This window comes from Oncorhynchus keta, chromosome 17 (genome assembly GCF_023373465.1).
Source record: "Oncorhynchus keta strain PuntledgeMale-10-30-2019 chromosome 17, Oket_V2, whole genome shotgun sequence".
NCBI lineage: Eukaryota > Metazoa > Chordata > Actinopteri > Salmoniformes > Salmonidae > Oncorhynchus > Oncorhynchus keta.
In genome coordinates, this window is record NC_068437.1 from 54,178,172 (window position 1) to 54,199,081 (window position 20,910).

Genomic DNA, 20,910 nt, shown 5'->3' on the forward strand with positions numbered 1-20,910 from the left:
AAAGTATAAACTAATCAAATCTACCTCCCTCCTCCCGGGCAGTGCCCTCCCCTTTATCAAAACACACTCACACAAAAGAGACTCCACACAATCTCACCCACCGTCCGTCCGTCCAACCGGCTGTGCACACACACACACACACACACACACACACACACACACACACACACACACACACACACACACACACACACACACACACACACACACACACACAAACAAAGAAGAGAACGCTAAGTCAGCACAAACTGTGACCTGACAGTTACAGCCGAGCCATACAGCACCTCCTCTCATTTCAGCAAGTGTACCAGTAGTAACAGAGATCTCTAAACTTAGTGAATCTAACAGCGAGGAGGAAGAACTGCCTTGCTGGAGGGGTGGGGGGCGGGGCTTGGTGTGTGGGGGAAGCAGATGCAAGAGGAGAGCGGGAAAGACGACAAACGGAGTGAACTATAAAAACGGCACTTCAAAATATTGCATGCGATATGAATCTCTTGCGATATGGATATTGCACGTGTCATTTTTGTGAATTAGATCAGCCCTAGGTGATTTAGGTGTGAATTAGATCAGCCCTAGGTGATTTAGATCTGAATTAGATCAGCCCTAGGTGATTTAGGTGTGAATTAGATCAGCCCTAGGTGATTTAGGTGTGAATTAGATCAGCCCTAGGTGATTTAGGTGTGAATTAGATCAGCCCTAGGTGATTTAGGTGTGAATTAGATCAGCCCTAGGTGATTTAGGTGTGAATTAGATCAGCCCTAGGTGATTTAGGTGTGAATTAGATCAGCCCTAGGTGATTTAGATGTGAATAAGATCAGCCCTAGGTGATTTAGGTGTGAATTAGATCAGCCCTAGGTGATTTAGGTGTGAATTAGATCAGCCCTAGGTGATTTAGGTGTGAATTAGATCAGCCCTAGGTGATTTAGGTGTGAATTAGATCAGCCCTAGGTGATTTAGGTGTGAATTAGATCAGCCCTAGGTGATTTAGGTGTGAATTAGATCAGCCCTAGGTGATTTAGGTGTGAATTAGATCAGCCCTAGGTGATTTAGATCTGAATTAGATCAGCCCTAGGTGATTTAGGTGTGAATTAGATCAGCCCTCTGTGATTTAGGTGTGAATTAGATCAGCCCTAGGTGATTTAGGTGTGAATTAGATCAGCCCTAGGTGATTTAGATCTGAATTAGATCAGCCCTAAGTGATTTAGATCTTAATTAGATCAGCCCTAGGTGATTTAGATGTGAATTAGATCAGCCCTAGGTGATTTAGATGTGAATAAGTTCAGCCCTAGGTGATTTAGATCTGAATTAGATCAGCCCTAGGTGATTTAGATGTGAATAAGATCAGCCCTAGGTGAATTAGATCAGCCCTAGGTGAATTAGATCAGCCCTAGGTGAATTAGATCAGCTCTGGGTGAATTAGATCAGCCCTAGGTGAATTAGATCAGCCCTCGGTGAATTAGATCAGCCCTAGGTGAATTAGATCAGCCCTAGGTGAATTAGATCAGCCCTAGGTGAATTAGATCAGCCCTAGGTGAATTAGATCAGCCCTAGGTGACTTAGATCAGCCCTAGGTGAATTAGATCAGCCCTAGGTGAATTAGATCAGCCCTAGGTGAATTAGATCAGCCCTGGGTGAATTAGATCAGCCCTATGTGAATTAGATCAGCCCTAGGTGAATTAGATCAGCCCTGGGTGAATTAGATCAGCCCTAGGTGAATTAGATCAGCCCTAGGTGAATTAGATCAGCCCTGGGTGAATTAGATCAGCCCTAGGTGAATTAGATCAGCCCTGGGTGAATTAGATCAGCCCTGGGTGAATTAGATCAGCCCTAGGTGAATTAGATCAGCCCTATGTGAATTAGATCAGCCCTGGGTGATTTAGATCAGCCCTAGGTGATTTAGATCAGCCCTAGGTGAATTAGATCAGCCCTAGGTGAATTAGATCAGCCCTAGGTGAATTAGATCAGCCCTAGGTGACTTAGATCAGCCCTAGGTGAATTAGATCAGCCCTAGGTGAATTAGATCAGCCCTAGGTGAATTAGATCAGCCCTAGGTGAATTAGATCAGCCCTGGGTGAATTAGATCAGCCCTAGGTGACTTAGATCAGCCCGAGGTGATTGTTTATAAACACGTTATATAAAGGACAAGTATTCATTCAAATCTAATTTATTTGTCAAATGCTTCGTTAACTACAGGTGTAGACTTTGGGAGTGCTTTGCTGGTGAAACTGTCTGTGATTTGTTTAGAATTGAAGGCACACTTAACCAGCATGGCTACCACAGCATTCTGCAGCGATATGCCATCCCATCTGGTTTGCGCTTAGTGGGACGATCATTTGTTTTTTAACAGGACAATGACCCAACATACCTCCAGGCTGTGTAAGGGCTATTTCACCAAGAAGGAGAGTGATGGAGTGCTGCATCAGATGACCTGGCCTCCACAATCACCCGACCTCAACCCAATTGAGATGGTTTGGGATGAGTTGGACCTCAGAGTGAAGGAAAAGCAGCCAACAAGTGCTCAGCATATGTGGCAACTCCTTCAAGACGGTTGGAAAAGTATTCCAGGTGAAGCTGGGTGAAAGAATGCCAAGAGTGTGCAAAGCTGTCATCAAGGCAAAGAGTGGTGTAACGATATTCCTCTTCCTCTTCTGAGGAGGAGGAGAGATCGGAGCAATGCGCAGCGTGGTACGTATCCATAATGTCTTTTAATGAGAAATGAATACAAAATACAAAAAGAACAAGAGAATCAAAATGAAAACCGAAACAGTCCCGAATGGTGCAAACACTGGAACAGAAAATATTCACCCACAAAACACAGGTGGGAAAAAGTAAGTATGATTCTCAACCAGAGACAACGAACGACACCTTGAGAACCATACCAGGCCAAACACAAACACAACCTAGAAAAATGAACAAAGACTGCCCACCAGAACTCACGCCCTGACCATACTAACACAAAGACAAAGCCCAGGGTCTCTGGTGAGAGACCTGGTGAGCCCAGGGTCTCTGGTGGAGCAGTGGTCTAGGGCACTGCAATGATCTAGGGAAGAGTGCCACCAGAGACTCTGGGTTTGAGCCCAGGCTCTGTCGCAGCTGGCAGTGACCGGGAGGTCCATGGGGCAACGGAAGGTCCAGCTAGCACTGTGATACAGTGCCTTAGACCACTGCGCCACCCCTTCCTATTCATTTTTGAAACACACACGAAATAGCAGAATTGGTCAGGAGCTTGTCAGGACAGCAGCTATCCACTGGATAGCCACCATTCGCCCTGTATTTCTGTGTACGTAAACGATATATATCTACGAAAGAAGACTACAATCTCACCACATCAGTAGCCATGTTAGGAGTGTTGCCACAAATAGCCTTCAATTAACGAAACACACATCCATCTGTTTTACACTAGTTGGTGAGCCTCGTAGTCTTATGCTGGAAATATCAAATAACTGCCTCTGTTCTAACGCTGCCTCCTCTCCTGGCAGCCTTCCATTTGCATTGTGTGTAATTCATGAGGAAATACAAGACAGGAGAGAACTGCTGAAGTATTGGATGTGAGAAAACAAGATTCCATTCCTCTTTTTTTTCCTGGTTCTCCTTTTTCAATCTCTTATCTAGAAGCATCCGTGTATTCTGGAAGGTTGGTTAGAGTAGTAGTAGTGTTAGGGTACTGCCGTCAATAGCTCACACAAGTAGGGAGTGACCCAAATAAGCTCAGTCGTCTATCTCCAAGACATCTCCCATAGAAAGACAGTGAGACAATAGTGAATACTGTCTCCTTTGTAACAAACTCGGTACAATGAATCGGTGCAGTCTACAATGATGATCTCTGATTCTGTATGAGACTGCCATGGAGCAGGAGGAAAGGGAAGCAAACACACACACACACACACACACACACACACACACACACACACACACACACACACACACACACACACACACACACACACACACACACACACACACACACACACAGCACAACGAAAGGAGCACTGGACAAAGAGGGAAAAAAACATTACATGTGAAAGATGATGACTGTCCTTGTGCCATGTAGGCATATTTCTGACCATCATAACACCACAGAGCAGGACCTCCTGAGTGGCGCAGTGATCTAAGGCATAGCGGCGCAGTGATCTAAGGCATAGCATTGCAGTGCTTGAAGCATCACTACAGACCCGGGTTCGAACCCAGGCTGTGTCACAGCTGGCCGTGACCGGGAAACCCATGAGGTGGTGCACAGTAGGCCCAGCGTCGTCCGGGTTTGGCTGGCCGGGATTTCCTTGTCCCATAGCACTCTAGCGACTCCTTGTGGCGGGCTGGGCGTCTGCAAGCTGACCTTGGTCACCAGCTGGAAGGTGTTTCCTCCGACACATTGGTGCCGCTAGCTTCCAGGTTAAGCGATCAGGGTCGTGGCTCTCGACCTTCGCCTCTCCCGAGTCAGAAGGGGAGTTGCAGCAATGGCTCAAGCCTGTAACTACCAATTGGAAATCACAAAATTGGGGAGAAAAAGGGGTAAAAGTACAAAAAAAATGTAAAAAATAAAGAATGCCAAAGGTAGGAACGCCATTACATTATGTAAAATATGATGCTTTGACCGCTCTGATTCCATATAAGGAAGCCATGAAGCAAGAGGAAGGGAACAAGATAGACACAGACTGTCATGAAACAAAAGGATGGAGACAGGTCAGGGAAGGGTTAAAAAATTCATTATGTGAAATATGATGCCGAAAAACATCACTTTGTCCTCTCTCAAGGTTAACCTGGTCCTCACACCATCAATGTAGTCCAAACACACAGGGCAACATGTCAAAGAAGAGAAAATCCTGTTTGTATGTCTTATTGGACAAGAGAGACGTCCACTGCAATACCCTACTTACTCACAGTGACATATGCATACACACACACACACACATACGCACTAAGATTCTGAGGAAAGGAAAGGATGTATGTCATTGCCTACTCAATACATGACTCATGTGTTGTGACATAGCCTAGATTGCAGCAATTTTGTGCACAAGATTAGGTTATGACATCACTTATGACACCCTCAGTCAGTCGTTATAAACACTTCATAGTTCATCTCAGAAGGGAAAACATGGCACGTGTTAAGCTTAGCATTGCTTTCCAACAGGGCACCATATGAATGACAAATTGATTTGAAAGGAGACAAAATGTCATTTCCACAGCCCACCAGTCTATTTGCACAAAGACACACTGACTGACACACACACACCCAGCTCTCTTAAAGACGATGTAATAATTAACTTTGCTGATAAACCATGCAAATAAAAGAGTAAAGGTTCCCAGCTATGATAGAAGAGCCATTGATTCCCTACATGTTGTTCTTACAAGGCAAGGCCTGGCCAGGTTAGGTTGGGATTTACCAGAACTATAGGTATTGGCTCTGGGTGACATTTGGAGCAACAACTGAAAAGCAATGTGTTCAAACAAAGCATAACCAGAGGTTTGCTGATATAATGCGAGCGTAACGAAACACATTTCATCCCAGCTTGGATAAGAAGGGAAAAGGTACTTAACTGAGGGAGAGGTCGGCTGACGTTGGATACTGACTGAGGGAGAGACAAAGCCCTAACAAGTGGGCTAAAGCCTGTTCAGAGAAAGGTCACTGTTGTTAGACAGTGACAGTGTGACTTGCTCTGAAGTGTGGGCAACCTTTACTTCATAAACGTAGAATAAAGTGGACACTTAGGTGGTTATGGGGATACACTGCGTGTCCGTTGTTAATGGGGATACACTGCGTGTCCGTTGTTAATGGGGATACACTGCGTGTACGTTGTTAATGGGGATACACTGCGTGTACGTTGTTAATGGGGATACACTGCGTATAAATATAATAATAATAATATATGCCATTTAGCAGATGCTTTTATCCAAAGCGACTTACAGTCATGTGTGCATACATTCTACGTATGGGTGGTCCCGGGAATCGAACCCACTACCCTGGCGTTACAAGCGCCATGCTCTACCAAATGAGCTACACAGGGATACACTGCGTATCCATTGTTAATAGGGATACACTGCGTGCCCGTTGTTAATGTGGATACACTGTGTGTCCGTTGTTAATCGGGGTACACTGCGTGTCCGTTGTTAATTCAAGTGCAGCGTCAACTGAAGACCTGCTGAATGTGAAAGAGAGGGAGGCTGTGATGTGAAATTCTGACTCACTTTATGAAGCACCGAGCCCCCTCGAACGAAAATCCCTCCTCCCATCCAGTCGGTAAATCTATAGGGAGAAACACACATAACCGCACCAGATAAACAAAGAGGCACAACAGACGGGACACACACACACATCATCGGAGTCACGGAGTGTAAGCCAATGAACTAACAAGATGCCAGCTGTCAAAATGCATGCCATGCTTTGTAGGGGTGCAGCTAACCCTTGAGCATGACTCTCAGTTCCATTAGATTACACAGGAGAGTCATTGGAGGAAGGCGTCTTCTGTACAAGGGTGTTTTCTTAAGATCCCCGATTCATATAAGCGAGAAATTATTTTTTTTAAACAAAATGTTAAATTAATACACTTTTTTTATATAGTGTTAGTTCTCCCACAGGGTCATGTCGTCATGTTGCTACAACCCGTGTTTATAGAAGACAGACGGAAGACACTGCTAATTAGCTATTTAGCATGCATCCGAACACACCGAACAACACCAGAAACGTGTTGTCACTGAAAAATACTGTTGGCTGCAACTGAGGTATTAAAGCCAGTTTTAAAAAACCGTGAATCACAAACTTAGCATCTGATAAATTATTTTTGAATGTGATATGAAAGTAAAGTTTTTTTTTTTTTTTTTTTTTAATCTTTCTAGAATCGAAATACCACGATTCCTACCTGAAACGTTTACCGTTTACCTTTCCTTTTTTTCCCCTTACCTTTTAGGAAAATTAGGAACTGTTGTCAATTCGGGAGAAAAAAATCGACGTCTCTAAACTGGTCGCTAGTGTATAATAAATAGATCAGTAGCTAATGTCTAAGATACTGGGAATTAATCTAACGTTAGTTGAATAATGTGCAGCAGCTGCTGGCTAACTGTAACATCACACAGCTAGCTACTGTAGCTCATTCTAACATATAGGTGTAGCCAAATCTCGAGGGAGAGGGGGGGATATACATATATATATATATAATTTGTCTGTTATTTTTTTTTGCCGAGGAAGTGTCGACAAAAAAAAACCAGTTGAGGCATAACTAAGCAAATGTATATTTGACAAGTTTTACCTTCCGTTTACCTGAGATGGCTAGCTATAGCTAGCTAACATAATGACCAGTGTGATGCCAACTTCTGGACGTTTTAACGGCTGTGTTTCACAGCACACGAACCTAAACTCACATACATCAACAACAACAAAAATAGACTAACCCATTTTGTCTCTCTGGATCTGTTTTGTTTGAAACAAACAACAACACAACAAAACAACCTTGCTTGGTGGCATATGGATATAAAGTTGGTGACATTTTTACCTGGAGTTTTCCTGTGGCCAGTTATCACTGCCTCTCCACTGACTGGATGCAACCAGGTTGTACTCTTTGCTTCTTCGCTGTTGGTGAGAAAGGGAAAAAGGTGAAAACGTATCGCATTTTGGTGTGTATCCGAGTTTAAAAATTAAAATAAAAATTACAAATACACCCACGAATAATATCCAATAGATTATTACTTGATGAAGAAGACTCGTCCGTCCCGAGTGACCCCGTAACTCCATGAAGAAGGGAGACGAGAGATCCACTCCGGGTGTAGATCCGCCGCCATGGCTACAGAGACATTGAGTCTCAGCGGCGGCGCGTCTCCGCTCTTGGAGCGCGTACACGGAAACCTTGGCAACGACGGAGTAGTGAGGCAACAAAAAAAAAGAAGGGAACCTAACCTCTGGGGGGGCATGTATGGTCGGAGTTTTCTCCGAGTAGGCTATATATATATATATACTATACTATATATATATATATATATACTATATATACTATATATACTATATATATATATATATATTTCGTAACGACCCTATATTTCGTAACGTAATATATATATATAAAAACCCAGAATCGTTACGAAATATAGGGTCGTTACGAGATATATATATATATATATATATATATATAGTCACGACCCTGGGTTTATGCTTTTTTTATGTTTATGCTTTTGCGGCACAGTCGATAGCGCGCCGGACCTCGGGTTTAGAAGGTCGAGGGTTCGAGACCTGCTCCCTGCCTGTTTCATTACTATATATATATATATATACATACCCTCTATTTGACAAAGTCATGAAAAAAGTGATGTTGACTAATGAGCATGTGGGCTTGACTTTGCAAGAACGTAAGGAACGCATAGACCCCCCCGCACACTCTCATTTTCTGTTAACAAATCCGTGCACGAAGATTAAATTCGATGCGTGGTCAATTTACTGTTAAAGAGAGAGAAGAAAAAAAAAACGTTATAAAACCATAATAACGTTTGCAATGTGGCACAGGCTACAGTAGAAAACAGGTATTGTTAGGATTTTCACATATGGGGATTTTAGGTTTTAGTGTCCGAAGAAAATATGCCTTTTAAAAACGCATTTCATGCTATTCTACCACATTTACATGACAGAGGACATTAGCTAAATCTTTTTTTACAACACAAATGACCGAGGTGAGTGGTTACTCTGACTGACAAACTGGGATCAATCTGGTCTTGATTCAAACTGTAGCTCAGACCAATGAAGGAACATAATATATATATATAATATATATATATAAATATGCTACAGTAGGCTACTAAATAACATTTCCAGTGGCACAGATGATTGTATGTGCGGGATACAGATATGAGGTAGTCAATCAAAAATCATGTTAAACCCCATTATTGCACACAGAGTGAGTCCAAGGAACTTATTATGTCACTTGTTAAGCACATTTCTACTCCTGAACTTAATTTAGGCTTGCCATAACAAAGGGGTTGAATACTTATTTCAGCTTTTTATTTTATTTGTGTATATATATATATATATATACATATATTAAACATGATTCCACTTTGACATTATGGGGTATTGTGTGTAGGCCAGTGACACAAAAAAAATCTCTATTTAATTCATTTAAAATTCAGGCTGTAACACAAGAAAATGTGGAAAATGTCAGGTTTTTACTTTCTGAAGGCTCTGTATGTCTCTATATTATGTGTGGGGAAACATGGGAACAGATTCCCCCAAATTCAAATCACTCAGTGTGTATTTCCTTGTGTTTTTGTAGTCGATTATGTCCAACAATAAAAATAAAATAAATAAAAAAACGTTTTCGGCCCGCAGGCCACCAGTTGGGGAAGCTTGCCCTGTGTCATCATTAGGTAAGTCAGTCTGCCGTAAGGTCCCTCAGTCAAACACAGATTCAACCACAAAGACAAGGGAGATTTCCAGAACAGCAGATATTTTCTGTTATTTTTACCCATCTAAAAAATTTTAAAAGCATTGAATATTCCTCTGAGCATGGTGAAGTTATTAATTACACTCTGGATGGTGTATCATGTCACGTCCGTCGTAAGGAGTAGACCAAGATGCAGTGTGGTATGTTTCCATCCTTTATTATGGAATAGAAAACTTCAAAGAACAAAAACAACAAAGCGAACAAACAAAACTATAATAATGCTCTCAGGCAACTATACATAGACAAGATCCCACAAAGCACAATGGGAAAATGGCTACCTAAATATGATCCCCAATCAGAGACAACGATAAACAGCTGCCTCTGATTGGGAACCACATCAGGCCAACATAGATATACAATTCCCCTAGATAACCCACCTAAATCACACCCCGACCCAACCAACATAGAGAATAAACAGCTCTCTATGGTCAGGGCATGACATATCAATCCACCCAGTCACTACAAAGATACAGGCGGCCTTCCTAATTCAGTTGCTGGACAGGAAGGAAACCCTTCAGGGATTTCACCATGAGGTCAATGGTGACTTTAAAACAGTTACAGAGTTTAACGGCTGTGAAAGGAGAAAACTGAGGATGGATCAACAACATTGTAGTTACTCCACAATATTAACCTAATTGACAGAGTGAAAAGAAGGAAGCCTGTACAGAATACAAATATTCCAAAATATGCATCCTGTTTGCAACAAATGTGGTAAAGCAGTTAACATTTTATCCTGATTACAAGGTGTTATGTTTGGGGCAAATCCAGTACAACACATTACTGAGTACTACTCTCTATATTTTCAAGCATAGTGGTGGCTGCATCATGTTATGCATATGCTTGTAATCTGGGAGTTTTTCAGGATAAAAAAAATAACGGAATGGAGCTAAGCAGGGGCAAATCCAAGAGGAAAACCTGGTTCAGTCTGCTTTCCACCAGATACAGGGAGATGAATTCACCCTTCAGCGGGACAATAACCTAAAACACAAGGCCAAATCTACTCTGGAGTTGCTTACCAAGAAGATAGTGAATATTCCTGAGTGTCCAAGTTACAGTTTTGACATAAATCTGCTTGAAAATATATGGCAAGACTTGAAAAGGACTGTCTAGCAATGATCATAAACCAATTTGACAGAGCTTGAAGAATTTTGAAAAGAACAATGGTCAAATGTTGCACATATCCACGTGTGGAAATCTCTCTAGCCAATGGGTGCTTCTACAAAGTATTCACTCAGGGGTGGGAATACTTATGTAAATAAGATTTCTGTATTTAATGTTTAATACATATGTAAACATTTCTCAAAACATGTTTTCAATTTGGTATTGTGTGTAGATGGGTGAGAAAAAAAAGTAAATGTAATCCATTTTGAACTCAGGCTGTAACACAACAAAAATGTGGAATAGGTCATGTGGTATGAATACTTTCTGAAGGCACTGTAAGTGGATTGAATACAAATGGAAGCAAGGTTTGAAACTATTATGGTTTAGTCAAATATTATACCGTATCTGTTTGATTTTCTTGTAGTCAAGTTGCGTTCTTTATATTCCGGGCGCCTGACCATCCACTCAAGAAGAAAAAAATTGGCCCTGCCATAGGCTACTCACGGTGATTGTGGTCGTGGCAATAGCCTAACTCAAGACAATCTACTTTGAAAAACAGTGTTACTGTTAGTCAGCGGTGTAGCGCCATACAGTGGCTTGCGAAAGTATTCACCCCCCTTGGCATTTTTCCTTTTTTGTTGTCTTAAAACCTGGAATTAAAATAGATTTTTTGGGGGGGTTTGTGTCATTTGATTTACACAACATGCCTACCAGTTTGAAAACGCAAAAACATGATTTTTATTGTGAAACATACCAGAAATAAGACACACAAAAAACGGACAACTTGAGCGTGCATAATTATTCACCCCCAAATTCAATACTTTGTAGAGCCACCTTTTCATCAATTACAGCTGCAAGGCTCTATAAGTTTACCACATCTAGCCACTGGGATTGTTGCCCATTCTTCAAGGCAAAACTGCTCCAGCTCTTTCAAGTTGGATTGGTTCTGCTGGTGTACAGCAATCTTTGATTCATATCACAGATTCTCAATTGGATTGAGGTCTGCGCTTTGACTAGGCCATTCCAAGACATTTAAATGTTTCCCCTTATACCACTCGAGTGTTGCTTTAGCAGTATGCTTTGGGTCATTGTCCTCCTGGAAGGTGAACCTCTGTCCCAGTCTTACATTTCTGGAAGACTGAAACAGGTTTCCCTCAAGGATTTCCCTGTATTTAGCACCATCCATCATTCCTTCAATTCTGACCAGTTTCCCAGTCCCTGCCGATGAAAAACATCCCCACAGCATGATGCTGCCACCACCATGCTTCACTGTGGGGATGGTGTTCTCGGAGTGATGAGAGGTGTTGGGTTTGCGCCAGATATAGTATTTTCCTCGATGGCAAAAAAGCTCAATTTTAGTCTCATCTGACCAGAGTACCTTCTTCCATATGTTTGAGAGTCTCCCACATGCCTTTTGGCAAACACCAAACGTGTTTGCTTATTTTTTTCTTTAAGCAATTGCTTTTTTCTGGCCACTCTTCCGTAAAGCCCAGCTCTGAGGAGTGTATGGCTTAAAGTGGTCCTATGGACAGATACTCCAATCTCCGCTGTGGAGCTTTGCAGCTCCTTCAGGGTTATCTTTGGCCTCTTTTTTGCCTCTCTAATTAATGCCCTCCTTGCCTGGTCCATGAGTTTTGGTGGGCGGCCCTCTCTTGGCAGGTTTGTTGTGGTGCCATATTCTTTCCCTTTTTAATAATGGATTTAAAGGTGCTCCGTGGGATGTTCAAAGTTTAGGATATTTTTTAAATAAGAATTACGGCCATTCTGATTTCCTATTACAATATAATAGGGTCAAATGATCCCAAATATCATCAAAATGACTTTGTAATGTTGTCGTCCCACTAAATAAACCCCACAGATAATATGGGCAATAATTCTGATCATAAAATATTCTTAAGAGCTTCATTGGGGTCATATTGAGGTCATTTTGACCATAGTCCTGAGGTAATATTTAGGTCATTTTGATCATATTCCTGAGGTAATATTGAGGTCATTTTGACCATATTCCTGAGGTAATATTGAGGTCATTTTGATCATAGTCCTGAGGTAATATTGAGGTCATTTTGACCATAGTCCTGAGGTAATATTGAGGTCATTTTGACCATAGTCCTGAGGTAATATTGAGGTCATTTTGATCATAGTCCTGAGGTAATATTGAGGTCATTTTGATCATAGTCCTGAGGTAATATTGAGGTCATTTTGATCATAGTCCTGAGGTAATATTGAGGTAATTTTGACCATAGTTCTGAGGTAATGGGGGTGGCAGGTAGCCTAGTGGTTAGAGTGTTGGACTAGTAACCAGAACATGGCAAGATCAAATCCCCAAGCTGACGAGGTGAAAATCTGTCATTCATCCCCTGAATAAAGCAGTTAACAAACTGTTCCTCGGCTATCATTGAAAATAAGAATTTGTTCGTGACTGACTTGCCTAGATAAATAAAATATTGAAGTCATTTTGACCATAGTCCTGCAGAAAATTGTGGACTTTGAATAAAAAAACATGAGCTGGCGCACATCCAGGGAAAATTATTTTATGTAGAGTTGTTGACTAACGGCAAATAAACTATATGCTATAAAAAGAAAGAAAGGACTTTGCGATAGAGCTGTGACATGTCTAAAGAAGTATATTTGGTTATATCAGATTTGGCCATAACCTCCCACCGCCAACCAGCTGCATGGGGCCATTTGACCAGATTCACTTGGCCATTTATCCATAAATAATTGGTAGATACACCCCAATGATGGCTTATAACGTTTGAGGGCGTCTGGAAAACACAAATAAATGCTCACAAGATGCCATATATAAAAACGGGTGCCAACTTAGATTTTTTGTAAATGTTTTTATGGCTAGTTTTACATGTAAACCAATTGAATGGGTGTTGTGTGGGGTCGTATCGTGTCCAATGCGACCCCATGCAGCTGGTTGGCAGATGTACAAAATCCCTCAGAGGGGAGCAGCAAATTGCTGAACTTGATCAGCCAAGTTGATTTACCCTGTTGACTCTCTCTCAATGCCACTTGTCACTAATTACCAGGACTGCCCTGATAGGCTCAATCACACCTTTAGTTTGTATTTAAATACTGATAAGCCTTTCCTCAGTTTCTATCTAGTTGTTAAGAGTATGTTTGTTTCCTATTTTCCAGATATTTTAGTTAAGATATAACATCAAGATGTCATCTAATTTCCTTATTGTCCTTATTTGAGATATATTGTTTACATTGTATGTTATGAAACCTGCTCATAATGTCCAAAAGCACAAGTCCTGTCGTCTGCTTACTCTCTGACCAGAGCAGAGTACCACTGGTGATATCTACAGTATCCAACCAACTCTTTTTTTAAAACCTTTATTTAACTAGACAAGTCAGTTAAGAACAAATCCTTATTTACAATGACATCCTAGGAACAGTGGGTTAACTGCCTTGTTCAGGGACAGAACAACAGATGTTTACCTTGTCAGCTCGGGGAATCACTCTCTTGCAACCTTTTGGTTACAAGTCCAACGCTCTAACCACTAGGCTACCTGCCGCCCCATCTTTGGCTTCTTAGTATATTTTCACTGGCAATATTGGAAATGGATGCCAGGGGAGGTGATGGGAAAAATCTGCAATGGAACTATAGCCAAAAATACTGTAGACATGTCCCAGCTGTGTGAAATTAGGTGGCTTTATCACAAAGTCTACAATTTGGTCAAAATGACCTCAGTATGACCACCATGAAGGTCTAAATAGTATTTTATTATCATAATTATTGTATATATTATCTGTTTTTGTTTTAGTGGGTAGATTAAGTTCTTCATTTTTATGTTATTTGGAATGACTTTACCCGATTTTCTTCAAACATGACATCCGGATGGTTCCCAGATTACTTCCAATTGTTTTAATGTTCCTTAAGGTATCTAGTATTAGTGTACTAGATACTATTTATTTCACCTATCTGCTGGACTAATAAGCGCCTGAGCAATGTAGCTGGAGCGGCTGCATCCCCGCTTTCAAAACAGCGGCGCAAATGTGTTGTTGCACCCCACTTTTTAATCAGAAAATTATCATAATCTATTGGGTCATTTGTCATGTTCAATGATTTAGTAATGTTTTGAGCTGGTATGTATTAATATAGAGATGTCAATTTTATGTATTATATAATAATTAACAGATTGCATTTTGTGCCACCGTTTTAGTTAAGTGCTGTTAGAAATCACTAGTTGCACTACAGGTGTATAAAATAAAAAGGTACCTGCAAAATAATTCTTTATGTATTTTTTTTGTGCTCTTACATTTGTATCGTTGTTACATATCATTTCACTTTGCCTGTAAGAACCGGCTCGGCATTTCTTGGCTTCGCTGAATCGCAGCCTCTGACTCTTGAGTAGTCCTTCCATTAGCCTACCAAAGGCTGCATCTTTGCAGGAAACTGCATGTCTTGTAGCTCGCATTAGCTTGTAAATAAGAAATAATCAGTAGGCATAATATTATACCTGATAATAATTTTTCCTCCACCGTTCACAGGTATTTAACACCAGACCATTCTGAATGTTTATATATATTTTCCCAACATCAATCGGTTAAATCGCATTGTTAAAATGTTTTCATTCAGTTGCTGTCCTGGGTGAGCCCCACATGTGGGTGCACCTTGGCCACTTTGCAGTTACAATGTAGCCAAGCTGTGTATGTATGCGCCAAATGAAAAAAAGCACAGGATAATTTGTATCTCAAAACAAACACCTCCGCTTGGCTTGCTAAGCAATATCTCCCAAAATAATAAATGTTTACCTTCCATGCATCATATATGACTGTTTAATGAAAAACAATTTCATGGTGACAGCGCTTCAAACAATGGCAAAAAAAAAATGTCTATGTTGGGAGGGAAAACAATTTAATGTGCCTGCTGAGAAAATACTTTTGTTATTCCTCATACTTTTCATGATGATCTGTTTCTTCGTGAGTTGTTGTCAAATATGTAGCCTAGAGTGGAGGGCCCTAGAGGAGGAAGGGGAGGACCATCATACTCAGTTGTGAAACATAGGGAAATAGTTGAAACATTAAAGTTATCAAAGATTATTCATGATACAGCGTGTAAGCTCCTAGTGCAAATTATTGTTGTTTGTTCCTGAACTGTTTGTTCCAGCGGGTGATTCCCTGATCCACCTCCCCTGGCAGTCTCTATGGGGGTGCCACAGGGTTCAATTCTCGGGCCGACTCTTTTCTCTGTATATATCAATGATGTTGCTCTTGCTGCGGGCGATTCCCTGATCCACCTCTACGCAGACAACATCATTCTGTATACATCTGGCCCTTCTTTGGACACTGTGTTAACTAACCTCCAAACAAGCTTCAATGCCATACAACACTCCTTCCGTGGCCTCCAACTGCTCTTAAATGCTAGTAAATCCAAATGCATGCTTTTCAACCATTCACTGCCCGCACCCGCCCGCCCGACTAGCATCACCACTCTGGACGGTTCTGACCTAGAATATGTGGACAACTACAAATACCTAAGTGTCTGGTAAGACTGTAAACTCTCCTTCCAGACTCATATTAAACATCTCCAAAATCAAATATAGAATCGGCTTTCTATTTCGCAACAAAGCCTCCTTCACTCACACCGCCAACTTACACTAGCAAAACTGATTATCCTACCGATCCTCGACTTTGGCGATGTCGTCTACAAAATAACTTCCAATACTGTACTCAGCGAACTGGATGTCTATCACAGTGCCATCCGTTTTGTTACCAAAGCCCCTTATACCACCCACCACTGCGACCTGTATGCTCTAGTCGGCTGGCCCTTGCTACATATTCGTCGCATATAAGTCTATGCATATAAGTCTATGCTAGGTAAAGCTCTGCGTTATCTCAGCTCACTGGTCACGATAACACCCACCAGTAGCATGCGCTCCAGCAGGTATATCTCACTGATCATCCCCAAAGCCAACACTTCCTTTGGCCGCCTTTCCTTCCAGTGCTCTGCTGCCAATGACTGGAACGAAGTGCAAAAATCACTGAAGTTGGAGACTTATATCTCCCTCACTATCTTTAAACATCAGCTATCTGAGCAGCTAACTGATCACTGCAGCTGTACATAGTCCATCTCTAAATAGCCCACCCTATCTACCTACCTCATCCCCATACTGTTTTCATGGACTTTTCTGCTCTTTTGCACACCAGTATTACTACTTGCACATCATCATCTGCTCATCTCTCACTCCAGTGTTAATCTGCTAAATTGTAATTACTTCGTTATTATGGCCTATTTATTGCCTTACCTCCTTATGCCATTCGCACTCACTGTATATAAACTTTCTTTTTTTTCTATTGTATTATTGACTGTACGCTTGTTTATTCCTTGTGTAACTCTGTGTTGTTGTTTGTGTCGCACTGCTTTGCTTTATCTTGGCCAGGTCGCAGTTGTAAATGAGAACTTGTTCTCAACTAGCATACCTGGTTAAATAAAGGTGAAATAAAAAATAAAAATAAACTTTTAAAAAACTGTCCAAATGGTTCAGTTGTCCTTCAGCACAACAAGTTGGTTCAACTTCTTTAACTTCATAGCGTGATCCTGGCGCTGTCCTTCAGCACAACAAGTTGGTTCAACTTCTTTAACGTCATAGCGTGATCCTGGCTCTGTCCTTTCAGCACCAACGAAGGGCGCTCCAATCACTTCAAATGACATCTCATCAAGACCTGTTGCCTACACATCACTTACTATTATTATTACAAAATGGAAGGTGACTTCTCACAATGGGGATCGTTTAGTAAAGTTAGATCAAAAGCTAAATCAATGTCTTAGACTTAAAACAAATCATCCAGAGATCAGAGACTGTTTACCAGGGGGCAGGTCTACAGACGTTAAGGCTAATCTGAAGATGGTACTGGCTTAAGCTAAAACTGGTGAGTGTAGAGAGTATAGGGATATTGTTATCCACGTCGGCACCAACGATGTTAGGATGAAACAGTCAGAGGTCACCAAGCGCAACATAGCTTCAGCGTGTAAATCAGAAAGATATGTCGGCATCAAGTAATTGTCTCTGGCAGTTAGGGGGAGTGATGAGCTCTACAGCAGTCTCACAACCTAATCGCTGGTTGAAAACTGTTTTCTGCCCCTTCCAAAAGATAGAATTTGTAGATAATTGGCCCTCTTTCTGGGACTCACCCACAAACAGGACCAAGCCTGGTCTGCAGAGGAGTGACGTACTTCATCCTAGCTGCACGAACTCCCCTAGCTCCACAATGAGATAGGGTGCAGGCTGTTAGCCAGCCTGCCAGCTTTGTGGAGTCTGCCACTAGCACAGTCAGTGTAGTCAGCTCAGCTATCCCCTCAGCTATCCCCATTGAGACCGTGTCTGTGCCTCAATCTCGGTTGGGCAAATGACCCCCCTTTTTCAGGGTATCCAATTGTTTTAGTAGCTACTATCTTGTCTCATCTCTACAACTCCCGTACGGGCTCGGGAGAGATGAAGGTTGAAAGTCATGCGTCCTCCGATACACAACCCAACCAAGCCGCACTGCTTCTTAACACAGCGTGCATCCAACCCGGAAGCCAGCCACACCAATGTGTCGGAGGAAACACCGTGCACCTGGCAACCTTGGTTAGCGCGCACTGCGCCCGGCCTGCCACAGGAGTCGCTGGTGCGACAAGCCCTCCCTAACCCGGACGACGCTAGGGCAATTGTGCGTCACTCCACGGACATCCGGGTCGCGGCCGGTTACGACAGAACCTGGGCGCGAACCCAGGGTCTCTGATGGCACAGCTGGTGCTGCAGTACAGCGCCCTTAACCACTGCGCTACCCGGGAGGCCCTGCATGGATGTGTCGCTACAAACTTTGACATGATGATGTCATTTACATAATTTTTGGTTTGTTTGTGCTCCCTCACCTAAAGACATTTCACTGGTCATAAAGCCATGGCAAAATGTTTAGAATCACAACAATTGAGCTTTTACAACCGCAAAATGCCTCATAGCAATATGTGTAGTACAGCAGAAAATTTGCTTTAAAACAGCACATTTTTAACCCTTTCCGTTTCATGCTCTGGATTGGGAAGCTTGCACGTCATTTCCACGCAATGACGACACATAAAGTCCTCAATACGTCAGATGGCCATCAAGTCCAAGCAGCGATGAAGCGAGAGGGACAAGGCCTACCGTAGGAGGAGAACGGTGCCATCACTAGATGTGTTGATGTCTGTTTGAATCTAGTCTCTGACTGCCTAAGGACTGTCACTGGAACATCTATCTAGGCACACAGTACAGTGATAGAGGATTCCACATCAGTGTCCCCGTCTCAACACTTTATGTATTTCGTCATTGTAAAAGGACGTGAATCTATGAATTATGACGGGAACGTGTATTGGCATTGAAGGCTGTTGCTGTTTTAAGAGTGTAAATGTATGATTTTTACGGGGAGAGAGAGAGAGTGAGGATTTTCAAAAAGCAGGTTTCTATAAATTCTGCCACTAATTCCGGAGAAACTCCTCCTCCTGCTCCCTCCATTGTGTCCGATGTGAAGACTGTAGTGTCCACTTTTAACACCACTTTGGTGTCGACAAAAAAAGACAGGTCACCAAACACCTCTTACCCTCTTGAGCCTGTTCTGTTCTGTCTTTGTGTTGCATTGTGTTTGGGGCGGAGGGGAGCTACATCTGATCTGATGTGTGTGTGTGTGTCTTAACCCTATGCACCACTACTTCTCCATATTAGCGAACAGCCAGGCCATCAGATTAAGGCTCAATTACGTTTCAATTTAGTCCATTTGGGAAATAAACAAAAAATCCTATTCCAGTTTACTTATTTCAGTCTGGTTCCTGAATTGATTAAGAAGGAATTCATTGACCTCCAACAAATGTGAGGCAGTTGAGAGAGGACACCTTTCTCAGTGCTCTGCTCTGTTGTCTATGACCAGAATACCAAGGCAGTTGAGAGAGGACACCTTGCTCAGTGCTCTGCTATCTATGACCAGAATACCAATGCAATTGAGAGAGGACACCTTGCTCAGTGCTCTGCTATCTATGACCAGAATACCAAGGCAGTTGAGAGAGGACACCTTGCTCAGTGCTCTGCTATCTATGACCAGAATACCAAGGCAATTGAGAGAGGACACCTTGCTCAGTGCTCTGCTCTGTTGTCTATGACCAGAATACCAAGGCAATTGAGAGAGGACACCTTGCTCAGTGCTCTGCTCTGCTATCTATGACCAGAATACCAAGGCAATTGAGAGAGGACACCTTGCTCAGTGCTCTGCTATCTATGACCAGAATACCAAGGCAATTGAGAGAGGACACCTTGCTCAGTGCTCTGCTATCTATGACCAGAATACCAAGGCAATTGAGAGAGGACACCTTGCTCAGTGCTCTGCTCTGTTATCTATGACCAGAACACCAAGGCAGTTGAGAGAGGACACCTTGCTCAGTGCTCTGCTATCTATGACCAGAATACCAAGGCAATTGAGAGAGGACACCTTGCTCAGTGCTCTGCTCTGTTGTCTATGACCAGAATACCAAGGCAATTGAGAGAGGACACCTTGCTCAGTGCTCTGCTCTGCTATCTATGACCAGAATACCAAGGCAATTGAGAGAGGACACCTTGCTCAGTGCTCTGCTATCTATGACCAGAATACCAAGGCAATTGAGAGAGGACACCTTGCTCAGTGCTCTGCTATCTATGACCAGAATACCAAGGCAATTGAGAGAGGACACCTTGCTCAGTGCTCTGCTCTGTTGTCTATGACCAGAATACCAAAGCAGTTGAGAGAGGACACCTTGCTCAGTGCTCTGCTATCTATGATCAGAATACCAAGGCAGTTTAAACCCAGTTGATGTTGGTTGATTGTATATTGACTGGGCCTGGAGAGAGAGCAGGTGGCAGTCCCTCAATATAATGTTGGGGGCTAGGTGGCTCTATGAGAACTACACTGAATTTTCTCATTTATTCAGATAAAAAAAATGTCTTCATAAAGACTGTTTTGTGAGCTAGTTATGTCTGTGTGATAAAAGGATTGTAGTTATTCTCATTTGTTCCATTTCAAGGTTTTTCATCCTCAGTTTTTTTTCACCGTATATACTCACAGCACTTAGTGATCAAGGTGAATTCGGTTCAGGAACGATATGGCTTGGATGAAAGCCAGAAACAGATCCATATGCTGTAGTAGAATATATAGGCTACACCCAGGGGAACTGAAGGAGAGGTAGTGTGTGGTTGGTAAGTGTAATCTCTCTCTCTCTCTCTCTCTCTCTCTCTCTCTCTCTCTCTCTCTCTCTCTCTCTCTCTCTCTCTCTCTCTCTCTCTCTCTCTCTCTGTCTCCTCTGAATCACCACTCTGTGAATCTCTGTCTCAGCTCTCCTCTGTTAATAGCAGCACACCACTCTGTGAATAGCAGCACACCACTCTGTTAATAGCAG

General features: G+C 42.2%; 1 protein-coding gene across 9 annotated transcripts in view; it reads right to left on the reverse strand.

The window, feature by feature from the left end:
• The window catches only part of LOC118374288 (pleckstrin homology domain-containing family A member 5-like), a 270,645-nt gene extending 262,818 nt beyond the window's left edge, over positions 1-7,827 (reverse strand). For 8 of the 9 annotated variants that reach the window (XM_052466558.1, XM_052466560.1, XM_052466556.1 and 5 more), the window contains exons 1-3: positions 7,679-7,827; positions 7,485-7,561; positions 6,184-6,241 (exon numbers count right to left, since the gene is read on the reverse strand). In XM_052466558.1, coding sequence (XP_052322518.1) covers positions 6,184-6,241; positions 7,485-7,561; positions 7,679-7,770 — 227 coding nt within the window. In that variant the 5' untranslated portion in view covers positions 7,771-7,827. Of the gene's footprint in view, positions 1-4,106; positions 4,472-6,183; positions 6,242-7,484; positions 7,562-7,678 lie in introns of those variants that run through there. The other variant, XM_052466564.1, reaches the window with a different exon arrangement.
• Positions 7,828-20,910: the final 13,083 nt, after the last annotated feature.